Here is a 24596-nt window from a genome sequence, read left to right as displayed (position 1 = left end):
TCGTGGGAACCTGGTCTGTCACAAGGAAGCCCAGGGCTGCCACGTGGAAGGCAGAGCAAGCTTGTTTTCTCCTGCTCCAGAGGGTAGGACTTCAAGTTACAAGGAAGGAGATTCCGACTCAACATCAGGAAGAGCATTCTGACAGTAAGAGCTGTCTGACAGTGCAATGGGCTCCCTCGAGAGCTGGTGGACCCTCCTTCCTTGGAGGTTTTTAAGCAGAGGTTGGGTGGCCGTCTGTTACAGATGCTTTAGTTGAGATTCCTGCATTGCAGAGGGTTGGACTGGATGACTTTGGGGTCCCTTTGCACTCTATGATTCTGTGAGTCTATGATTTGGTCGCCTAGTCAATCTGGTTGCAGACCACTGAAGCTTCCTATACCATCGACAGCAAACCCAGAACACACACACAACATTTAAAGGAAAAGGTACGCCCAGTGTTTCTTTTCTTTAAAAAAAAATGTTTAGGGGTACTCTCATTTTAACTCAAGGAAATCACCATTTTATTGTTCAAATTGGCAAAAATAAATATACAGTCATACCTCGGGTTACAGACGCTTCAGGTTGTGCGTTTTCGGGTTACGGACGTGCCGAAACCCACAGGTACCGGAACAGGTTACGTCTGGGTTTTGGCGCTTGTGCATGTGCAGAAGCATTAAATCATGCTTTGCGCATGTGCAGAAGCACCAAATCGCAACCCGCGCATACGCAGACATGGTGCTGCATGTTGGGGATGCTGTGGGTTGTGAATGTGCCTCCCACATGGATCACATTCGCAACCCGAGCATCCACTGTACAGTAAATGGACAAAAGTACAAGATTCACAAAATGAATCTGCATCCCCCCCAGAAAAAAAGCACTGAGTATGCCAAAGGCAATGCTGAGGCCGCAAGCAGGGCTGGAAGGAGGACCACGTGTTCCTACCTCGTACTCCTCCATCATCTTGCGAATGCCGGCCCCCTTCTGCCCAATGATGTAGCGATGGAGATCAAAGGGGACCTCCACGTCCACTGTGATGGGAACCAGAGCCTGGAAGGATAAGAAGAGTAAGGATTTCTGCAGTGAGCTTCAGAGTTGTTTTGGTGCTCCATGTCTATAGAGGATCCTTTTTATTTTGTTTATTGAATTTATATACCGCCCTATACCCAGAGGTCTCAGGGAAGTTCACAGAAGTGAAAAACCAACTGAGCAAGGCTGGAGAAATACAGGCAGGCTCACAACCCTGGATCAGGCCTCATCTCTATGGCACTTTTGCACCTACCCTACCCATGTATTTGTCAGGAGCTTGGCCTACACTCGAGGAGGACCCTGGCAGAGACACATGCCCAACTGGAATGTTCTCTCCCTCCTGGTCAATAGTTCAGGAGCTTCAAAAGCTTTCTTCAGCCTGAACATCACAGCGACTGATGCCAACAGACATCGGCACACTTAGGGATCCACAGAGTTTGTGCATTTCGCGAGACAGACCTCAGCAACACAGCATTTTGGCTAATCTACTTTATTTACATATAAACACACACAGAGCACTGCAACATGGCTCCATCTCTCTCTAGCAACAGACAGCAAAGAGAAAAAGAACAAAGGACAATAGTCCCACTTCACGGAACACAGTAACACAAACATCCTGTCTCCGTCACTTCCCACTCTGTGGAGTCAAAACATAGCGTCATGTGAAAGACAACAATCCCATGACTGCAATCATGGAGCAGGAATTCTAACAGTATTAGGTAGGGAGCACACCTTGTGACCTCGCTCCCTAAGAACTGTGGAAGGTGGGAACCAAAATGGCAAAAAGCACAAGGGATCATGCCATCCCCGGATGCTGGGAATCGCACCCAGCTTGCAATCTTCCCAGAGGCAACAGGTCGGCCGCTTTGAGAACAGGAGGCTGGACTAGGTGGGATGCGGGCCTGACCCCAACAAGGCTCTGCTTACATTCTTACGGTGCTGAAGGTACCACAACCGAGCAAGGAAGCCCAAATCGAAACACTCCCTATGGGCAGGTTGCCCTGACTGGGCATCCAAAGAACAATAAGGTCCCCAATATTTTGCCTCTTTCCTCCACCCCCTCCCCAGTGATGTATATGCAACTAGAACCGTATACTCAGTCCAGGGCTTGACCAAATTCCTCCCCTGCCATGAACCTGCCTGGGCCTCTGTATTCTCAACATTGCCCAAGCTGATGCACCTTGCAGCTATTGCTGGACTACGACACCGCTCTCCCCATCATCCTTGGCCATGGGGCTATGCTGGTCAGGACCGATGAAGAGCTTCAGTCCAAAACATCAGGAGGGCAGCAGCTTGGAGGAAGCTGTCTTAGGACTTAGGTCAACATCAGAAGTCCTCCTCCAGGTACTTCCACCCCCTTCTGAGGAAGGTCTGAAGGGGGGTGACCAAGGAGAGGTCCTTTTCTATACTCGCCCAGGACAGAGAGAGAAGATTCCTACCAGCAGAGCTGCCCGCGCCGCCTCGCATTTCTCCTTGCGCCCCGAGATAAGGATGATGTCACATTTGCGGGGGGCAGAGTCCAGCTCGGGGCTGATGTCGCCGTTTTCCTGAGACTGTGCTTCTGAACCTAGCGGGGTGGGGAGAAAACCAGGTGAAAATATTTCCCTGCATGGAATCTCCCCTCCCCTCTACCTGCATCAACCTCTACCTGAATTGTCATCTCGCTCCGGGAACTTGATCAGCACGTCGTGGTCCCGAGTGATCTGCTGCACCTTGTAACCTTTGGCTCCCATGACGACCCGGTGGAAGCGCTGCGGGATGACGCACTCGAGGACCACCTGGGCTTCCTGGAGAAGAGATGGGAAGCAAAAAAGGAAAAGGAAAGTGGGATGGGGCGAGCAAAGCGAGTTAAGGTTGCAAGGAAGGGCATCGGGGCTAAGCATGCTTGCGGCAACTTTGAAGCCAATAGGGATTTGGCTGTTTCAATCCTGCATGGTCATGGGGTGGGGAGGCGCGTTCAGCCCCCAGGATCACTAACCTGCAGCTTAAGGTATTGTTCTCATCTTAAAAGAGAATCGCAACATGACACATGTTGGAAAGAGGGGGTTGTTGTTGTTGTTATTATTTATTGAATTTATGTACCGCCCTATGCCTAAATCAAGATATAAAACCACAAAATACCTAATAAAAATTAAAACAAACACCCAATAGCCCCCCCCCCAAAAAAACATTTTAAAAGGGCATAGGATGTAAATCGGATCAACCAGATGCCTGGCTAAAAAGGAACGTTTTTGCCTGGTGCCTAAAGGTATACAGTGGTACCTCGGGTTACATACGCTTCAGGTTACAGACTCCGCTAACCCAGAAATAGTACCTCGGGTTAAGAACTTTGCTTCAGGATGAGAACAGAAATCGCGCGGCAGCAGCGGGAGACCCCATTAGCTAAAGTGGTACCTCAGGTTAAGAACAGTTTCAGGTTAAGAACGGACCTCCGGAACAAATTAAGTACTTAACCCGAGGTACCCCTGTATAATGAAGGTGCCAGGCGAACTTCCCTGGAGAGAGCATTCCACAAATGGGGAGCCACTGCTGAGAAGACCCCGTTCTCATGTTGCCACCCTCTGGACCTCTCGAGGAGGCGGCACACGAAGGAGGGCCTCAGAAGATGATCTCAGGGTCCGGGTAGGTTCATATGGAAAGAGGCGGTCCTTGAGGTATTGCAGTCCAGAGCCGTTTAAGGCTTTATAAGTCAATACCAGCACTTTGAATTGGTCTTTCCAAACACCCTCTCTGACCCAGACTCCGGAAACGGAGGCCTACCAGGTCGCTGATAATCTCCAGGATGCGTCTCTTGGCAGCTTCCACGCAGTCCTTCGCTCCCTTGAGCATCACGCGGTCGCTCTGGACGCCCGTCCGGGGGAAGCTCACCGCAACCCCGCCGTACTCTTCCGCAATCTCCCGCAGCACGTGCCCCCGCCGCGCCACAAAGTGGCGGTGGTACTTGGGGTCAACCATCATGGAATCCTCAATGACGTTATCCTGGGGAGCAGGAAGAGGAGGGGGGGGGAAGGGCCCTGTAGCCTCTCCTTCCACGGCTACAGTCTCTTCCCCAAATCATGGCCAATGTGGAAAAGGGACGCTATCCAGCTTTGCGCAATCTCACTCTCCAAAGGTTTGGGCTCTTTCTGGAAGACCAGTAGTCCTCGGGCAATGAGGTTTACGGAGGTTTCCAGGTGGAAGTCAGCCTAGTATTGCTGCTCACGTTTATTGATTCATATCCTGCATTTTCCTCCAAGAAGCTCAAGGTGGTGAGCATAGTTCTTCCCCCTCTTCATTTAAACCCCACAACAACCCTGAGACATAGGTCAGGCCGAGAGGAAGCCCAGGGTCACCCAGGAAGCTTCGTGGCCCAGTGGGGATTGAACCCTGATCTTCCAGGTCCAAGTCCAACACTAACCACTATGCTGCGCAGTGCCGCTGAATGCTACCAACTCGATAGCTGATTAGCGGCTGGTGGCTAAGCAATTGCTAGGCTGCCGTTCACCCAAACCTATTCTAAGGGTGCTGTATGCTAGGCATGCATATAACCATCCAAACCAGATGCAAATGCAACGAAACAGCTGAGAATCCACAATCATATATATTTATATATATACCAGGTTGCAAATGAGGCTTTCCAGCTCGTGCTGGGCTTGCCGCACCGCATCTTCCTTCCCCACGATGGCGATGATCTCCTGGTCCTTGTCGTCGGGGCTGGGGAAGATGATGCGGGCACCGGTGCGGTCCCTCACTCTGCGGATGTTGGCGCCCCCTCTCCCGATCAGGAATTTGTGGTACTCTGGCTTGGCGTGCAGCTCTGCCGAGTGGTTGTTGATTTGCTGCGGGCGGAGAGGGCAGAGGGTGGACAGCTGAAAGCTTGCCAAGGAGCGCCCTGCTCTGTGGCACAAATAATTACTCCCGCCTCCTAAACCGAACTGTAGAACTCGCTGCCAAGGGAAGCACTTTCCGTACAGTTTTCTGTGTAGCCAATCCAGCCCGTGGAATCGGCACGCTACTTACCGTATTTTTTGCTCTATAAGATTCACTTTTTCCCTCCTAAAAAGTAAGGGGAAATGTGTGTGTGTCTTATGGAGCGAATGCAGGCTGTGCAGCTATCCCAGAAGCCAGAACAGCAAGAGGGATTGCTGCTTTCACTGCGCAGCGATCCCTCTTGCTCTTCTGGCTTCTGAAATTCAGAATATTTTTATTCTTGTTTTCCTCCTCCAAAAACTAGGTGCGTCTTGTGGTCTGGTGCGTCTTATAGAGCGAAAAATACGGGATTCATTTTTAAAAAAAATTTCCATGCACAAAAAGTCTGTGTGGGGATGTTAACGTTTTATATGAATTCTGAATTTGTTTATTTTTTTGGAATGTTTGCAGATCTAAGTCAGCTGGAGACCTCGGCAACGTGGGACCGATCAGCCTAATCAATAAAAATGACAAGCCACCTCTCATGTCGAATCTTAAGGCGGTGTACAACTATGTCACAATACAATTAAAAACATTAGAAGTGTGGGAAGGAACACAAAAACTAGGGCAGAGTTAAAATTATACTATGTTCGCTGCAGCAGCCTCAAGCACAAACCACTTCAAAAAAGGGGAGGGGTGTGTGTTTAGTCTCACAGGAATTATAGGCGAGATAAGCCGCAGAAGAACTCCTAAAATGCATTGCCACTAACTGCAGCCAGGACAGATAGTTGCTCATTATTTTTTTAGCTGCTCTGTGTGGATGTTGTGTCACCAAAAAATACCGCGCGACCATGAATGATCCAAGCTCTTTGTGCAATGGACTGCAGTTTTAAAATCCTGCTGTTTTCCTAGGGATTACTTCCATGCATTTGATTTATTACATTTAAATTCCAGTCCTTCCTTCCATCAAGAAACCACAGCCAGATCACACTGGGGGGGGGGGCGGCGGGTTAAGCCGGGTGATCTCCCATCCAACATCTGACCTGGGAGGGACATACAGTGGTACCTTGGGTTACATACGCTTCAGGTTACAGATTCCGCTAACCCAGAAATAGTGCTTCAGGTTAAGAACTTTGCTTCAGGATGAGAACAGAAATCGTGCTCCAGCGGCGCGGCAGCAGCGGGAGGCCCCATTAGCTAAAGTGGTGCTTCAGGTTAAGAACAATTTCAGGTTAAGTACGGACCTCTGGAACGAATTAAGTACTTAACCTGAGGTACCACTGTACTTCGCTTCAAATCATATTGTGTGCCTTTGAAATCATGCCTTCATAGGCTAGTAATTTGGGAGAGCAAATGGAGCTGGAATATGGAGTTTTAAGGCCACATTCGCACCCTATTTAAAGAGCTACTATACCACTTTAAACGGTTGTGATTTCCCCCAAAGAATCCTGGAAACTGGAGTTTGAGACTTGTTAGAGGAGACCCATCTTCCCCTTTCTCTGAGTGGTTTGAGAGCTGTACCTCTGTGAGGGGAACAGGGATCTAGCAGAGATTCCTGCATTCCAGGGGGTTGGACTCCCAACTCCACAATTCTAGTCTAACAGCTCTCAAGCATCTTTAACAAATTAGTTCTCAGGATTCTGTTTTTGTGGGGGGGGGGAGCCATGACTGAATAAATTGGTACAATTCTGCTTTTAAAAGTGTGCCGAGGATGTGGCCCATGGCTCAAAGGAAAACAGGGAGGTGTGAAGTTTACCCTCTGTTATCGTAGCAACCTGACCGCCAAAGAACAGCTGTTTTCTCCCCACCCTCTCCCACTGATAACACCGGGCAACCTCTGATTTATTTGGTACCTTCTCTTCCGCGATCTGCAGCAGCTGCCGTTTCGCTTTCTCCACCTCCTCGCCAGGCCCTCGGATGGTGACCTTGTCGCTGCCCGACCCCTCGGAAGGGAAGTGGATGTGCACCCCGCCACATTCCTCCATGATGGAGCGCACTAGCCGCCCCTTGGCCCCGATCAGGGAGTTGTGCAGCTTGGCTGGTATAGACACATCCACTTCTTTTATGTTAGCCTGGGAGGGAAGGGGTGGGTGATAGAGAGAGACAAACAAACAGAGAGACAAGGGCTACAAAACCCTTTCTCCAAGGCCAAAGTTGGCACTTGCTTCCAAAGCAATTGCCATAAAATTTTAATATCCTGCCTTTCCTGTAAGGTTCAAGGCGAGCAAACAATTAACTAAGATACAAGAAACTGCTGAACTTGCATCCAACGACAGAAGCAAGGGATTAAAATATCTGGAAACAGGGGTGTCCCAAGAGCAGCCCCACAAACAACATGCTACAGATTGCCTTTGGCCCAATCCAGACAGTCGTCACCATAAACCATGGCTTATTGTGGAAAGAACAAGTCTAGCCTTCCCCTAGGCACTGAATCTCCCCACTTCCACTGGCACGGCAAGGAAAACAATTGAAGCTTTTACTTCCAGGGGTTAAAGTGGAAGCTTTTGGTTCCAATTTTCTATTCATTGCAGCCAGACCTAAAACTGTAGTTAATCCTATCTATGGTTTGTTGAAACAAGGAGGTTTCATCAAACCATGGTTACATGTTGCCTTGGTTTCAAACAAGCCAGAGTTAAGATTAACCGGTCTGTTAAGGTTTGGATGACATACCAAGCCACGGTTAATCTAAAACGGAAGCTGAGAACTTCTGAGCTCATCTCCAAGGTGATGGAGTGAACATGCACCCCCGAGGAGAGGCTAGGCTCACTCCTGTCACAATAAACTGTGGTTTGATAGCGTGACTTCCAACTGCAGCCGTTGTGTTACAGACTGGAACATGTCCAAGCCATGTCCTTGGGATCTGAAAAGACTAACAGGAGGAAACTGCTTCACACACCCACCAGCTCCCTCTGGATGGCCAGGATGCGGTCCCGGGCGCACTCGCAGTTGGCCTTCTTCCCAGTGATCAGGATCACCTCCGAGTTGCTGTTTTCTGTGGGGAGGTCAATCTTGGTATTGGTTTCCTCTCGAATCTATTGTGAAGAGACAACATCAAACCCAGACCCTCAAGGCTAGGCTACCGTAAGGGACTCTACAAGGAGCAGCCCTTGGCAATGGCTTGGAAGAGGGAGGCAGGCAGGTGTGAGCAGGTAAAAGGTAAAGGACCCCTGGACGGTTAAGTCCAGTCAAAGGCGTCTATGGGGCTGCGGCGCTCATCTTGCTTTCAGGCCGAGGGAGCCGGTGTTTGTCCACACACAGCTTTCTGGGTCATGTGGCCAGCAGGACTAAACCACTTCTGGCGCAACAGGACACCATGACGGAAACCAGAGCGCACAGAAACGCCATTGACCTTCCTGCCACAGCGGTACCTATTTATCTACTTGCACTGGTGTGCTTTCGAACTGCTAGGTTGGCAGGAGCTGGGACAGGGCAATGGGAGCTCACCCTGTCACAGGGATTCGAACCGCCAACCTTCTGATCGGCAAGCCCAAGAGGCTCAGTGGTTTAGACCACAGTGCCACCTGCAGTGACCAAGTGAGCAGACCTCTGTCCGACAGCAGCAGTTGGTTAGGACCCCTCTTAGACCAAAGCTTCAGAGGTTTGCATTGGTTCTTTACAACATCAGAGGTGTCAGGCCAACATGCTGGAATTGACTCTCTGATTCTTAACTGGCTTGGACCTCTATCCACAGAAATCACTTCCTTCCTCAGAAAGCGAGATACTCCACCACCCCAAGCCCAGTTCTTGGGGGAGGGGAGGAAATCGGAAGGAGGAACCCCCCCCCCACTTTTACCTTTTTGATGTTGGCGCCTCCTTTCCCAATAATGTTCTTGTGGAACTGCTTGAAGATAGGGACTGGAATAGAAAAACTGTTTTCAACCTAAGGCAAAGAAGAAGAAGAAAATCCATGAAGTTAAATATGGTGCCTGGAGGAGTGAGATAGACAATGCTGAAGAAGAGGAATGGAACCATTGATAGAGACATTCAGAAGCATCTTGAGATGGCAGAGACAGAGCTGAGACAGAAAGGATCCTGGGTACAAGGGCAAAGGGCAAACTCAGAGGACAAAGCCACCAAGCTTCTGGCAATTCTCCTGGAGAAAGAATGGAAGGAGCAAAAATGGAAGGGACTTTTCTTTTTAAATTAGGGCGGGAAATCGTGGGCAACAGGAAAAGATATGGAAATAGGTATGAATTAATGAATATACAATAACTAAATAATTATGGATTATTATTCCAATAAGGAATGAGACAGCCTTCTCAGTGGCGGTGCCATTTAATGGAAAACCCTCCAAACTGAAATATGTCAACCTTCCACATTAGCTATATTTAGATATGTTTTCACCTATTTATTTGCCCAGGCTTTTGGAACCTGATGCAGACGATGGCTGGAGTTCAGGCCTAGTTTGGCTGTTTTTACAATGGTGGTATGCTTTTATTAGGTTTTATTGCATCTTTTTTGTATGATTACTGTTGCATGTTGCATCGGAACCTGCCCTGTGCTCCAACCTGGAGGAAGAACAGGGTGTATAAACTACTAAATAATAAAAATAAAGTAAGTTTCCTTGTATCCAACCAAGCTTCCTTTGCCTGCCAGTCATCTCAGGCTACCACTGTGCTACCCCCTTTCCGACCACGAGGTGGTACATCCCAAGGCCACCTCCCTGGGCAAAAGAAGCACACCTGGTGGAGCAGCAACACTTCAGCAAGACACTGGTCGCGGCAGCAGCAAGCAGACACCCTTCCCCTCCTCTCTCCCTTCCCAAACAGCCCAGTTATTGGGGGAAAGGGTGGGTTTCACCCCAATGGGATTCTGTCACATTGAGCAAAGTGGAGGGGAACCGAGCAGCAGCCCTGTTCATCTGCAAGCCTAATAAGCCTGGGACTCACCAGCTCCGCAATGACTTTCTGGAGATACTTGGCGCACTTTTCTACTTCGTTCTTGGGCCCACGTAGCTGCACAATGTCGCTCTTCTGAGAGGGGTCTGGGAAGTTGATGATAACCTGTAGGGGTGGAGCAGTTATCAGTACGCAGAGTCAAGGGGCAGGCACCTAGAATCCCCTTCTTTCGTGGGGAGGGATTAAATGAGGACAGAGTTAAAAAGGTGAGCTTCTAAGCTGCTATGCAACTCTGGAGATCGTGCAGGGCAAGGCTATCACAGCAGCTACAAGTTGCTTTGCATCTTTAACTCGGCTTTCCCTCTCTCCATGCGCAACAATGAGTTATAACAAAGGGCGCCGAGTCCTCATCCTCTGACTTTCAATCAGGTATTGCCCATACTTCTCTACAGTCAAACCTCGTTCTGCGTCCGCCTCGGCTTCGGCGAACGTCTGTAGCAAACCTGGAAGTACCAGAAGGGGTTACTTCTGGGTTCGCTGCTCGTGAATGCGCAGACGTGGCACTTTGATGTGCGTCATTTTCAGGTTGCGGCAGGGCCTCTGGAACAGATCCCTGCCATAACCTGAGGTTCCACTGTATTTCGTTCATATATATAATTTTTATTAAACTTTCAGTTTTACCATTTTGAATACTCATTTAAACATCCTTATACTTCCCTTCTTCTCTTTCCATGGTTCATTGCACAACATACATCCCTGCATATTTTATATAAACTAAACCATTCAGTATTCCATTATTACATCCACCAAAACTTATATACACTGTTGAATTTATCTTAATGCTGCCCAAGTTATCAAATAAACACAATTTTCCTCCATATATTCAATAAACATTTTCCAATCTTCTTTAAACATATGTTCTTCTTGTTCTCTTATTCTATATGTTAAGTCCACAAGCTATTCCATCAGTTTAAGTTGCCATTCTTCTTTAGTTGGGACTTTGCTCGTTTTCCATTTTTGGGCTAACAAAACACGAGCCGCAGTAGTGGCATACATAAATAAGCTGGATTTCTTATGGACAGTGCGAATCCTGAATGTATTTGGATTTGTGACCATTATGCTCATTTGCCTTCAGTAGCAATAAAGCTCTGCTGGATGAAATATTAATTGCCTCTGGTCCATTTTGGGGGAATCCTGCAACGTGTTTAAGTTTTCACTCTGCTATACATTGGAATCTACTCTGGATCAATATTGAGTAGACTTTCATGACAAAAATATATATAAATGTAATAATTTTTCTTTCCTACCTCAGGGAACTTGTCACGGATCTCCTTGATTTTCTCGCCTTTCTGCCCAATGATGGTCCGGTGGAAGCGCTGCTCAATTATGAGGTCCTTTGTGCGTTCGTTTTCCTAGGACAGAAGCCCACACAACCAGTCAGCTGCGTCCGCCCCGAGAGAGACTCCTTCCTGCTCAATGGGGCTGCTACAAGCACTGCCCCTGCGCAAAGGATTCTGGGAGGGGATCCGTGAAGGAGCACCCAGAGTCCCACCTCCTTTATCTGTCGTATTTTTTCCATTCTTTTATTCAGTACATTTCTATCACACCCTTCCTTCAAGGAGCTTCCAGGTTGAATACACGGTTCTCCGCCCTCCCCGTTCCATCCTCACAATGACCTTGTGAGGTTCAGGTTGAGAGGAGGTGGCTGGCCTGAGGTCATCTTAGTGAGCTTCACAGCCGAGTGGAGATTCGAACCCTGCTCTCCCAGGTTCCTAAGCCCAACTTTCCAACCAATGCACCTCGCTATGTGCTGCTCTGACTCTACAGAAGGCAGAATATTTCCACTTTAAGAGGCTCTGGTTTGCATGGAGCCAGATCACTGGTCAAATTTAGTCTAATCTTGCCTGCTGTGGCAGAAGCTGACAATCAGTGAGGGCTTGGGGGGGGGGGGTTGATGCCTGGCTGGAAATTTACCAACACGGCCTTTTCAGTGGTAACTCCACGTTTGTGGAACACCCTCCCTGATGCGAGGGTGTTAATTCATTCCGCGAGTTTTTTCTTCTTGCGAGTTTTTTGTCTTGCGAAGCACGGTTTCCCATAGGAATGCATTGAAAATCAATCAATGCGTTCCTATGGAAACCGCCTTCAGACCAGGTCCGGGGACAGTCTGTCCCCTGGCCTCTTCTGAAGGCTGGGGGGGGGGGGGACAAGGGCTTTTCTTCCCACCGCCAGCCTTCAGAAGGCTGTTCTGAAGGCTGGCGGTGGGAATAAAAGCCCTTCTCCCCCCCTCCCGCCCCGCAAGCTCCGGGGACAGGAGGGCTTTGCTGCCGACCCCGATCGCTGTCCCGGGGCCATTTTAAAATGCTGGCGGGCGGCAGCGAAGCCTCCGCTGTCCCGGGGCGAAGCAAGCCCATAGGGAAATTCGTCTGGCGAAGCACCTCGAAAAACGGAAAACTCTTTCTTCTTGCGAGTTTTCCGTCTTGCGAGGTACCACTGTATATTTTAAAAGAATTTTTACAATGCTCTTTAAAAAAAAATAGAAACAACATTTTACAAGGACAGGAAGAAACATCCCAGACAGAATAATTGCCACACACAGGAAGAACAAGGATATTGTTTGAGTGCCTCACTTGTTGTTTTGTAAATCATTTAATGTGTTAACATGAATAGATTTTATTAATATTGAAGTTGTTGTATAAAGGATTATTATTTTGACCGGAATGTAATAGAAATTAGTAAGATTTTGGAATGCAGAAATAAAGAAAACCATCAATTCTAGCATGCGGGGGCAGGGTGGTACCTAAATTATATAATTTGGTATCTGAACGATTGGTATTAGTAACTGTATTATAATTTGGCATTGTTAATAATGAGGCTGTTATTTGACTGTAATTGAAAACTAATAAAATTATTATCAAAATAAAATAAAGTAAAAATAAATATAGATGTGTTTGCTGGCCTGGGCTCCTTTGGGAGGAGGACAGGATACAAATTGAAAAAATAAATTCTGAGTTATTAGCCCTCCATCTCCGCCCCCCACCAAATAAGATCTCATTCACCCCTGTAACCCCTCCAACCTCACCCCCTCCCACTGCCATGCATTTGCCCTTCCAATCTCCCCTTGCCTCTTCCTGATTGGCTCCTGCTTCTTCTTCCATCCCAACTCCAGCCTGGGGAGGCTAAGCGAGAGATGAAGGTACCAGCCGAGATGCTGGCCTCTCCCTTACCATGCGAGCAGCCATCTCCAGCAGCTCCTTGCGGGCCAGCTGAACCCCTTGCGGGTCTCCCTCAATCCGGATCAGGTTGCTCTTCTCGTTGTCGGGCGGGATGCGGACGGAGACTTTGTGCTGTTCCTTGATGCGGTTGACTGGCAGCACGCAGAAGGGAAGAGAGAGAGACAGGCAGGCAGGATCAGACACACAGAGGCCAGCACCAAACCTTTGCAAGCATTGCCTGGCAGGTATCCTCAATTGTCACATAGCCGCCACCCACCGCAACTTCTCCAAGACAAGACAAATTGCCAGCACTTGTGTTGGCACACCAGGACTCACTGTTGGCTCCATTCTTCCCTATCAGGTGACGATGGAACCGCTGGTCGATGAGCACTTCGGTGTAGTCCATTCGGCCGAGCTGCAAAGGAATATTTTTGGGAGGGCAGGAGGGAAAGAGAAGATGGTGAGCTCGCCTCGTGGCCGCCATCCAGAGTGGCTCTGTTGCAATTCTACTGTGCCCTCTGGAGATGCATTGATGCTATTTCTGCCCGGTCTACTCTCAGCATTCTCCTGAATTTTATCTGCTTTTATAATTTTACTGTTGGAACCCACCTTCTTAACAGATTCGGTTTCCGTCTCATATGTTAATGGGGGGCATCTTATTTACCCCCACCCTGTGGAACATCCTCCCATCAGATGCCAAGGAAATAAACAAGTGACCTTTAGAAACAAAATAAAAAAATTCCTTCCAGTAGCACCTTAAAGGTAAAGGGACCCCTGACCATTAGGTCCAGTCGTGGCCGACTCTGGGGTTGCGACACTCATCTCACTTTATTGGCCAAGGGAGCCAGCGTACAGCTTCTGGGTCATGTGGCCAACATGACTAAGACGCTTCTGGCGAACCAGAGCAGCGCACGGAAACACCGTTTGCCTTCCTGCCAGAGCAGTACCTATTTATCTACTTGCACTTTGATGTGCTTTTGAACTGCTAGGTTGGCAGGAGCTGCAACCAAAAAACGGGAACTCACCCCGTCGCAAGGATTCGAACCACCGACCTTCTGATTGGCAAGTCCTAGGCTCTGTGGTTTAACCCACAGCGCCAACCGAGTCCCGTAGTAGCACCTTAGAGAGCAACTAAGTCTGACTTTTAGAAGACACCTGAAGGCAGCCCTGTTTAGGGAAGTTTTTAATGTTCAATGTTTTATCGTGTTTTTAATATTCTGTTGGGAGATGCCCAGAGTGGCTGGGGAAACCCAGCCAGATGGGCGGGGTATAAATTATTATTTTCATTTTCATTATCATCATCTTAGCTCTCAATATACCAAGCCCCACCCTAGGCTAGGCGGCTCCTGCGAGAGTGAACTTTTTCACAAGATGGTGGGATTTCGGTTCATACTCCTGCGACTGGGCCAGCAACAGACAACTCTGCAGCAAGAAGCTGCAGCCGCTCACCAGGTCCCGAATAATCTCCTGGATCTGCATCTGAGCCAGCTCCACCTCTTCGGTGGGACCTTCCAGCGTGATCTTCTCGTCGCCGTCCGTGAATTCGATGTGAACCTGAAAAGGGACAAGCAATCAAACTTCTGATATGCCTGATGGGAAAAAAAAGATGACCCAAGTATCCCCCCAAAGGCATCTTTTAAAAAAAAGTTTTTAAATTTTTTTATTTCAAAACCAAAAAAAAATTGTAAACATCAAATTCAAAATCCATTTTCATTTTCTAACATAAGCCTATTACATAGATTACCTAAATTAAAATATATCTAATTGCTCTAGGCGTCCCTTTGCTATATGTAAATACAACACAATTAACAAATTATATTATAAATGATATTATAGGTTCCCATATACCCCCCACTCCCTTTCACCCATGCGTGATCTCAATATTTTACTTCTTCCATCTTGTTGTGTTGTTATAATCCCCCAAAGGCATCTCTTATGTCCTGCATGCCTAAGGCGGGTTGGCAAACTGCCACTCTCCTGCGGCGAGTAGTCATTGCCTCCAGGTGACCACCTCACGATGCTAAAATACAAGCTGAATAGGCAAAAGGATGGGCAAAAGGAAGAACGTCTTCACAAAACATGTAGTTGAACTATAGAATCTGGTGGTACACAATGCAGTGGCGGCCACTGACTTGGACAGCTTTAAAAAGGGGATTAGACGAGAATCCCCCATGAAAGACTAGCGAAAGCTACTAGCCGTGATGGCTACATGCTACCTTTAGTATTAGAAGCAGCCTCTGAGTTATCAGCTGCTGGAGAAACCCATGGGGGAAAGCAAGCTGCTTGTGAGCTTCCCAGAGGTGTGTGGTTGAATCCTGCGTGTAACAGGATGATGGACTAAGTAGGCCTTTGGCTTGATACAGCAGGATTCTCCTTATAGACTTAAGTCTTGCTCCTTGAGGCCAGCAGTACACCACAGGTGACTGGCCCTGGTCTAATGGGTGGGACATGTAGTAAAAACTTGTGGACTAGTAACTTGCAGGTTCGTTTGCTAGCTGCCCCTTCTAACCGTCAAATAGGCACATCAGAACACCCAAACCAAGCCTCCTAGCAGCCCAAACTAGCCCACGTCTTGCTGCTTGGGTATCACACCCAGCTCTTCCTCGGGCTACAGGGATCATATGTTGCATATCAAAATGGAAGCATGGCGAAAAGACATGCGGTTTCACTCCGATTACTCCAGTCTCTTGCATAAGCAATACTTGCCTTCGGAAGCTGCTGGGTGATCCTGCCAATGTTCTGTCCTTTCTTTCCAATTATAAAACGATGTAACCAGGCTGGGGCGGTTACTTCAGCTACCATCACACTCTTCGCCTGGTGGGGTGAGAGAAGAGGGAGTTTTGTGGTCAAATCACAGTTTCCCTTGAGACCAGGTTGGCATGCTAGGTTTTTTTCCTCCCCCTTTTAAACACAGGTTACAGACTCCGCTAACCCAAAAATAGTGCTTCAGGTTAAGAACTTTGCTTCAGGATAAGAACAGAAATCGTGCTCCGGTGGCGCAGCAGCAGCAGGAGGCCCCATTAGCTAAAGTGGTGCTTCAGGTTAAGAACAGTTTCAGGTTAAGAATGGACCTCCGGAACAAATTAAGTACTTAACCCGAGGTACCACTGTATTTTGTTATTATTATGACTTATTATGCTTTTTATTATGTTTTTATTATCAATGCTCCATTCAATGTGTTTTTAATGTTGTACACCACCCTGGGATCTTTGGATAAAGGGCTGTATAAAAACTGAATAAATAATAAATACAGTCGTACCTTGGTTCCTGAACAGAATCTGTTCTGGAATTCCGTTCGATCTTCCAAAGCATTCAGAAACCAAGGCGCGGCTTCCGATTGGCTGCAGAAAGCTCCTGCAGCCAATCGGAAGGCACGTCAGATGTTTGGCTTCCAAAAATAGTTTGCAAACTGGAACACTCACTTCCAGGTTTGCGGTGTTCAGGAGCCAAAATGTTCAAGAGCTAAGCTGTTTGAAAACCAAGGTAAATAAATCCCAACACAGGTCTAAAACCTGCGATAAAAGAGAGACCAGGTGCAGTCTCTTAAACGGCACCATTATTTTTCTTTTCCTCCGCTAAGAAAAAGCTTATTTTGGACAGACACGGGGGGCGGGGGAGAGGAGCAAAGAACCTCCAATGAGAAGATTACTCTCTACAGTTGCGTAAGACAATTCCCACTAAGTGCTTTTTAAGACCTACATGGTTGCAATGATCAAAACAAAAAAATCCGATTACATCAACTTGCTTTAAAAGAAATGGTACAGGCCTTTTTTTTGCAACAGCAATACAACCGCCAAGCCACTACAGATGCACCTTCTTGATCATCCTTAGTAGTGCAGTCAAATCCAGCCTTGGTGTTCAGGTGGCCCACATTGAGAACCTGGTCCAAACTGCACGAAAGAGGACCAGGCGGTCCAACACAGATGCTCAGAGTCCTTTACCTTGGCGTAGACCTGAGTCAGAGCGGCACCCAGCTTGTCAGGCTCCCCTCGGAGGATGATTGTTTCCGAGCTGCTTTCCAGGGGCGGCATCTCTACTGAGACTCCGGTGGCTTCCAGGATCTCCTGCAGGGTGTTGCCTTTGGGGCCGATGATGTACTTGTGCTGGGACTTCTTCACCTCCACCGAGATCGTGGTCGTCTTGCGCTTCTGAGAGAGAGGGAGCGGGAGGGAGTGGCAGCTGCTTCACAGCATGGAAACAGGCAAAGGCGCCAAAAGCCTCCCAGCAGGGCCAGAGGAAAGCAGCTACTACCAAACCTTCCCCGCTCATCCAGCCAAACCAAGTTGGGGCAGCTGACCGCACTGCACTCAGAAATAAGCTACAAATTAGGGCTGCAGCATTTATCCCGCAAATGGGGTGGTGGCGGCCCTGTAGGTGCTGTGTGCAGACTCCAGCACCAATCAACCCCACCCAACATGGGCCATGGGCCAGGGATGATGGGCGCTGCAGCCCAGAAACATCAGAAGGATCATGGAGCACCTTCACCCACATTGTTCAGCCTGGACACTTGAGGTCCAGCACCAAGGGCCTTCTGGCAGTTCCCTCACTGCAAGAAGTGAGGTTACAGAGAACCACGCAGAGGGCCTTCTCGGTAGTGGCGCCTGCCCTGTGGAATGCCCTCCCATCAGATGTCAAGGAAATAAACAACTATCTGACTTTCAGAAGACATCTGAAGGCAGCCCTGTTTAAGGAAGTTTTTAATGTTTGGTGTTTTATCGTGTTTTTAATATTCTGTTGGGAGCTGCCCAGAGTAGCTGGAGAAACCCAGCCAGATAGGAGGGATAAAAATAATAAAATTATTATTATTATTATCATGGACTCCCCATCCCTACTTTATCCTGCTAAATGGCTCACAGGAAGTTATAAGCATTCTGGTGTCCCTGATTAACGAGGGGGCAGATTTTTCTCCTGCACCTTGCAAGCGCCGTTTTCGAAGGTGCATTTCTTCCAGTCAACAGGGAGGAAATGCTTTTAAGAGGATTTCCGCTGCAACACACATGCACAATCTCAAAAAAAGAAGAAGAAAAAGAGCAAAGTTTCTTTTTTCTGCTGCTCCTTTGCGAATTTCAGCAAGGTAACAGCCCCAAATTCACCCATTTCTTGTAGAAAGTGCATGTAGAAGTGGCCACTGATTTCTTTAGGGCAGGTTTTTGCCAACCTGGTGCCAGCTAGATGTCTTGGCCTGTCACTCCCATCCGCCCCAGGCACCGCCAGGACCACCTGCACTCAAAGGGACTGCTTGATGTAGCTGACACTCCCTTTCTTACAGAAGCTGCCAGCTAAAACGCTAAGCGACAGGGCTCTCTAGAGCTTTGGTGCTTCCATCAAAGTGCCATTAAAAATCAAAGTGTCTATTCTTGCGGGAACAGGCAAACCCACCCACCTTATCCTCATAGATCTTGCGGATGCGCAGGAGAGCCTGGGCCACCGGCTCCTTCTCGCCGGTGATGATGATCTCGTCTTTGTTGACGCTGGGCGGTGGGATGTTGATGCGAGCCCCGGTCTCCTGCATGATCTCCTGGACCACCTTGTTGAAGGCTCCAGCAATGAAAGGGTGGAAGGCCTTCTCCAGGTTCAAGCGCTCCACGGCCCGCTTATCCTGGAACAGAAGGGGAAGCCTGCTGACCCACCTGAAGAGGAGCAACCTCTGCTGGATCGCAGGCTGCCCTGGTCTGGTATAGCCAAAACCTGTGGATCAAGTCTCAGTTCTTTACTATTCAGCCCCTCTCCTGGAAAAAGCAGGGAGGCGAATTGCTCACCATATGCTTTCCCCTTCCAGACAATCACCCAAGACGGATTTCTTTTCCCCACTATGAGCTTCCTTTTGAAGAAGGGAGCTGGGATACAGAAGCTCCTGTCCATGAAATGGAGTCAAGGCCAATACACAGAACCCGGAGAGCAGCCTTGGCTGGGTCACACGAAAAGCTCATCTATTCTACTTAGGCGTTCTGAATAAACAGTATCGTGCATCAACCTTAAACCTGGGGGTTGTATCATCACTGAAGCAGGCAAATGCAACACTTCCTGTTGCCCAGAGTGGACACACAGGGGATGTTACTGCAGCCAGGAGGACTTCCTGTCACACCTGTCTGGAGCATCCTCCCCCTGATAGACCAGGTAGATGGGTATGACCCTGGCAGAGCCTATAAAAGGGCTGGTCACGCAGCCATCTTCCTCTTTTGCTCTTTCCTTACAGAGGATGGAAGCCACAAGGTAGAAAGTCTGAGGCCAAGCTCAGACTTCTTTTCTCTACAAATGTAACTGTAACCACAAGATAAAGCCTGTCTTCAAAATACTACTGTGGACTGAATGTAAGTAAACTTTATTTTTAATCAAGACTGCCGTGTTATTATTCCAGAGGGAAATAAAAGGGAAAACTTACCAGGAACAAGATAGACTGGACAAGCCAGACTGGATTGCTTGGCTTAAATGATTCTAACGAATCCATCAACTAGCTTCGAGCAATGTGCACAGGAATGTGCTCTGCTGCTTGCTCACTAGCATGAGTGAGGAGGGATAATATTTAATCAATATACGCTCTCCTACTTTCCTCAAGATTCCCACAAAAATAAACGCAAATAGCTCCGCATCCTGGTTGTCACAGTGGTCAACCTATGGGAAGCTTGCAAGCAGGACAGGACGCAACAACACTCTTCCAGCTTGCAATCATCAGGAATGGGTACCTCTGAGGCAAACTGTCTCTGACAGCCAAGGGGAAAGATAGCCATCATGGCAAGAACCCCTTCCCAGCCTTCCCCAAATACCCCACTGAAGCTGGTATCCCAGATTTAGCAATAAAACCTGGCCGCACCATATTGTGCACTTCATGAAACCCCTCCATGTTGTGTCTAGAGCCGCAAAAATTCCAGACCTTCGGTTGGGTGTCTTGTCCTAGCCGTGGAATGTAGCATGCCAGAGTCCACTGCAAAAACCTGCTCACTGGTTTTAAAACGAAGAGGGGAAGCCGTGAGGCTGGCCACCAGAAGTCTCTTGCACAGCTGCTTCCCATTCCCACTGTCTTCCGCCTTTGGAGGTAAAGGGTGGGGAGTTGTGACTCTTTACCCCCCGGCTCACCTGCTCGGCCGAAATGAGCAAGATCTCGTGCCGCGCTTTCTCGATGCCTTCTTTGGTGCCCGTGATCTTGATCTGGTTGCTGGGGTCCTCGGGCCGCGGGATGTTGATCTTGGTGGCGGTCTTCAGCTCGAGCTCCTGTAGTTTCTCGCCGTTCTTGCCGATCACAAAGCGATGGTGTTCCTTGGGGATTGTGACAGTAGCTGAAGCCTGTGGAAAGGGGAGAGGACAGCGGCTTTGCTGGGTTTTCCAAATGCAGTTTTAACAAGGGCTGCTTGATACAGAAACACAGGGAGCTGCCTTACTCATTTGCTACATTTATATCCCACCCTTCATCAAAAGACCTCAGGGCAGTTTGCAGAATAATAGCCGCTTGCGGAAAAGCGAGAGTCGCTGGGGTGGAGGGAAGCACACTTTGGGGTGGAAGGGCTTTGCACGCACCTGGGTCTGAAGCCGAGCGACTATTTCCTTCCGAGCTTTCATGACGGAGTCCAGTTTGCCGGTCACCATGATGGACAGGCCCTGGTCCTTGGCCAAGGAGAGCTCAATATGAGCCCCGGTCTTCTGCATGATGTCCACGCACACCTTGGCCTCGTCACCTTCTCCGAATTGGCTGTTGTCCTTGTAGCGTCGCTCTTCCAGGGGGACGTGAAACACCTGCCAAGGGAGGAACACCTCAGGGGCCATGTCTACATGCTGCAAAATGTCTATTTCCAAATGCAAAAGCAGTTAATGCTGGACTGGACCAAAGGCCCACCCAGGAAAGAATCCCACTTCCCTCTGTGCCCACCAGGCATTTCCTGGTAATAAGCCCACAGACTAGGCACAAATGCCCCCGTTGTCCTCCTGAACATGGCATGGCACAGTGCCTCAGAACATGGGGGGTTCCGTTTAGCTCTCAGCCCACCAATGGCTACTTGCAAACATCTATCTTGCATGAGAGCGAGTGTGGTGCAGCGGTTAAGAGTGCTGGACTAGAACCTGGGAGACCAGGGTTCAAATCCCCGCTTGGCTGTGAAGCTCACTGGGTGACGCTGGGCTAGTCACTCCCTCTCAGTCTAACCCACCTCGCAGGGTGGTTGTGGGGATTAAAAGGAGGGGCAGCAGGAGAACCACGCCATCCACTTTGAGCTCTACAGAGAAGTGAGATATAAAGGCAATAGATAAATATGCACAATCTGCTTTCAAAGCCAACCGTGGAGGGTTCCACACATTAAGTGTAATATGGAGCAGTTTCTCTTGCTTGCCTCTCCCTCCATTTTCAATCTACTTAACTGGATGAATGCGAGTTTTTAAAAAAATATACTTTTCAAGTTTGTACACTTCACTAATTTTACAATCATTTTGACATTTCAAAGCTTGACTTCCTTTCTCCTCTTTCTGCGGTTCCTTAAATTTTTAATATCTTCTGCATATCCAAATTAACTTGATTTGCTCATTTACTCATCTTCTTTAAATATATACTCTTATGAAGCTGCAGGTTATTACAATAATCCTGCCAATGTTCTTATCTGTTTACAATTTATCTGTAAATATTCCATAAACAGTTATAATAAGAGAATGTTATCTTGGTTCCTTATTCTTCCAGTAACTTTCGCCATTTCTGAATATTCCATAAGTTTTTGTATCTATTCTTCCTTTGCTGGGACACCAAAAGGCCCATCTAGTCCTGCATTCTCATTATTGCAGTGGCAAACCAGTTGCTACTGGGAAGCCTACAAGGAGCTATCATGAGTTGGAAGGGACCACAAGGGTCATCTAGTCCAACCCCCGGCAATGCAGGAATCCTTTTGCCTAACTGGGGCTCAAACCCACGACCCTTAGATTAAGTGTCTCGTGCTCTATCAACTGAGCTATCAGGCAGGATAGGAGCACAACAGCACTCTCCTGCTCATCCTCTCTGAACTGGTACCCAGAGGCCTCAGATACTGGAGATGAGACAGAACAACCATGACAATGCTCTCCTATTAAGAGAAGGATGCATAGAGGCTTTTTCGCACAGTCGCTGCCAATCCTTTGCCTAGCGTACATCCAAGACACTGGTTTTGAGCGAGGCAACACAAGTAGTCAGTTCAGCTCTACTGCTTCCAAGTTCAAAACCATCTTTCTAGGTCTGCTGATTATTTTGGCTACATATCCAGCAATGAGATAAACACTTCACAATTAACATCCCCCATAGGGAAGCCTCTCTCTCCCTTGCACACACACAAGGTATTCTGCGAAGACACGCCAGCAGCAGAAGTGGAACTCCCTGTGCCCTGCCTCTGCACACTCACCTGGGTGATGACAGAGGATTTGATAGGCCGGATTTTGTTCCATACTCCCGTAAGCTCACTGGACTTTTCCCCTGGGGCTCCCTTTTCTGGGAGTGGCGGAAAGGCTTCCAAGTAAGTGGGGATGTAGGCCTCATCCTCTGGGACACCACCTGCCCAGCAGACAAACATAGAAAGAGACAGCAAGATCACACACGAGAGTGGGGGGGAAATCCTGGTTTAGAGAAGGGATTGTGCAGGCAACAGAGAAGACACACCCAGGCTTCTGATCAAATTACTTCGTGGACTAGAGACCACCTAATCAGATGCATCTACTCTATATTTTGGAAGGTTGTCCGTTCACTGTGCATTTGAACCCAGCAACAAGAGAGGCGGCATCTGAAGATGCTGTGAAAATGAGGATGTTATTTTCAAAACAGCCCAATGTTGTTTCAGCCACTTATTGCCTAAATGCGCTTCTTCAGGGGTCAAATTGAAGAACAGCCTGCAGAGATCTTGCCAGATGTATCTCCTGTTCACATGAATTGGCAAATGGGAGAGAATATCTAACAGATATTATCTCCTAAGGCTGTTTTCTCCATGTCACCCCCCCAAAGGCAGCATTGGGATGCTTTGAAAATAAAAGCTTCATTTTCACAGCATCTTGAGATACAGGTTTGTTTTGGGGTTCATTTTGGATGCTCTCTGGTTTTTGTGGGGGCAGGGAGGGGGGTTTCTGTGATGCATTTGGACACCAAACCTTGCGCAATGATTCCTGAGATCAATGAGCAGATTTTCATCTATGCTTGGATGCAATCGTACGGCACTTTTAATCAATAAGGCAGATGGAACCTTTCAAAACTGCACTGATTTTTTTGGTTTATTAGAATTCCCGAGCAATGCCTGCAAGTGAAGTATAAGCTTCAGTTGGCAGGAGTAAATGCACACAGTGGTGTAGAGTAAAACAAAAATTAAGCAGCAAGGTCCACAGGGGAATGAAATGCAAAGTGGATTGTGACCATCATGCCACAAGCTTGAAATATATTATGTAAAATAAGTGCAGCCGGCTGTTTACAAGCCGATGTTGCTGATAGGACAAAGCACCCTGCCATTGGTTAGCCAATAAGGCACTTGTAGTGGGATAAGAAGCCATTATTTTGATTCAATACACAGAAAATAGAACTGAACTTTTGACAAGCTTCAATAGAGCAACTTCACCCTAGAGTTTCCCTTCTGAATGTCAACTTTAGGGCCAGTAACAAAAGAAACCCAGGAAGAGTGAAAGTTTCTTCAACCGGTGTCTGAATATTTACCTTTCCAAAGTGTGTTGGTTTATTAGTTCCGCCAATGGATCCCACTCTAGCTTCTACCCAGCCTTACCCATCATCAAACACGCATCTCCATCATTGCGTGAGCAGCAGCCTCACGACACACCCACACAAAAAGATTCCTGCCCGTCTTACCTCGTGTTTCTTCATCCCTCAGCCCGCTGCGGTGCTCAGCAAAGCTTTCGGGTGTTAACACTGCTACCGAGCTCATAGCTTCAAACCCAGATTTGCGCGTTTCCGGTATTCCACTGTTGTGACAAAAGAGAGAGAAAGTTAGGTTAGGAGTTGGCGAAGCTATTGTGACTCCTTCATAAAGAGCGACCACATCACTTAAGTCAGCCTCCTAATATCCTCATCCCTCCAGGTGTTTTGCTGGCTGGGGCTGATGAGAAATGTAGCCCAAAACATCTGGATGAGCCCAAGATTGTGCGGAGGTTGCTCTAAGTGCATCGCTCACCTTAGATCAACCATGTATTATTATCCAATGTTCTTGGACTTCCCAATACCAAACGAGCCATGCCTGAACAATAAACTCATCAGCCCAAGGCTCCCCCTTATATCTCACTACCAACACCACTGTTTGAATTCAGGTAGACGACCAGAGAAAAGTGGGATTTTTTGATTTGCGCTGCCCCATTTGTGGTGCTACTCATGCATCAAGCCAATTTTTTTTTTAAATGCTCTGTCCTTGCCAAGTGTCAGATGTTGTTGCATCAAAGCAACCAACAAGAAGAGTCAAGCAAAATATTATGGGTCCCCTGTCCCTCCACTCAGACTGGTAGTGGAGGAGCGATGAAGGAAGCTATTTTAAATGAGACTCGGAGGATGTGATCTGTTTCAGGTTTGAGGGAGGATGCAACCTCAGCTCCTATTTTCTTCTGCTTCTCCAATGCAACCACCACAGTAATATTGAGGCATGAGAAACAGGCGCCATATATTTTCAATTGTTTTTGAATTCTTAGGCATTTGCATGAGATGCATTAATCGCTCGCTGGATGG

General features: G+C 48.0%; 1 protein-coding gene across 1 annotated transcript in view; it reads right to left on the bottom strand.

Moving 5' to 3' along the window:
• LOC128399614 (vigilin-like) overlaps positions 1-24596 on the bottom strand; it is a 53541-nt gene that overhangs the window by 6333 nt on the left and 22612 nt on the right. The window contains exons 3-22 of the mRNA XM_053361231.1: positions 23733-23845; positions 22294-22442; positions 20459-20674; positions 20021-20227; positions 18330-18545; positions 16888-17094; positions 15653-15760; positions 14396-14500; positions 13283-13361; positions 12959-13098; positions 11039-11143; positions 9783-9896; positions 8687-8773; positions 7794-7925; positions 6747-6965; positions 4602-4823; positions 3766-3984; positions 2654-2792; positions 2445-2572; positions 922-1026 (exon numbers count right to left, since the gene is read on the bottom strand). Of these exons, the coding sequence (XP_053217206.1) occupies positions 922-1026; positions 2445-2572; positions 2654-2792; positions 3766-3984; positions 4602-4823; positions 6747-6965; positions 7794-7925; positions 8687-8773; positions 9783-9896; positions 11039-11143; positions 12959-13098; positions 13283-13361; positions 14396-14500; positions 15653-15760; positions 16888-17094; positions 18330-18545; positions 20021-20227; positions 20459-20674; positions 22294-22442; positions 23733-23808 (2973 nt within the window). The 5' untranslated portion in view covers positions 23809-23845. The remainder of the gene's footprint in view (positions 1-921; positions 1027-2444; positions 2573-2653; positions 2793-3765; positions 3985-4601; positions 4824-6746; positions 6966-7793; positions 7926-8686; positions 8774-9782; positions 9897-11038; positions 11144-12958; positions 13099-13282; positions 13362-14395; positions 14501-15652; positions 15761-16887; positions 17095-18329; positions 18546-20020; positions 20228-20458; positions 20675-22293; positions 22443-23732; positions 23846-24596) is intronic.

Source organism: Podarcis raffonei, chromosome 13 (assembly GCF_027172205.1).
Source record: "Podarcis raffonei isolate rPodRaf1 chromosome 13, rPodRaf1.pri, whole genome shotgun sequence".
Lineage (NCBI taxonomy): Eukaryota > Metazoa > Chordata > Lepidosauria > Squamata > Lacertidae > Podarcis > Podarcis raffonei.
This window is presented reverse-complemented; position numbering and strand designations above follow the sequence as displayed.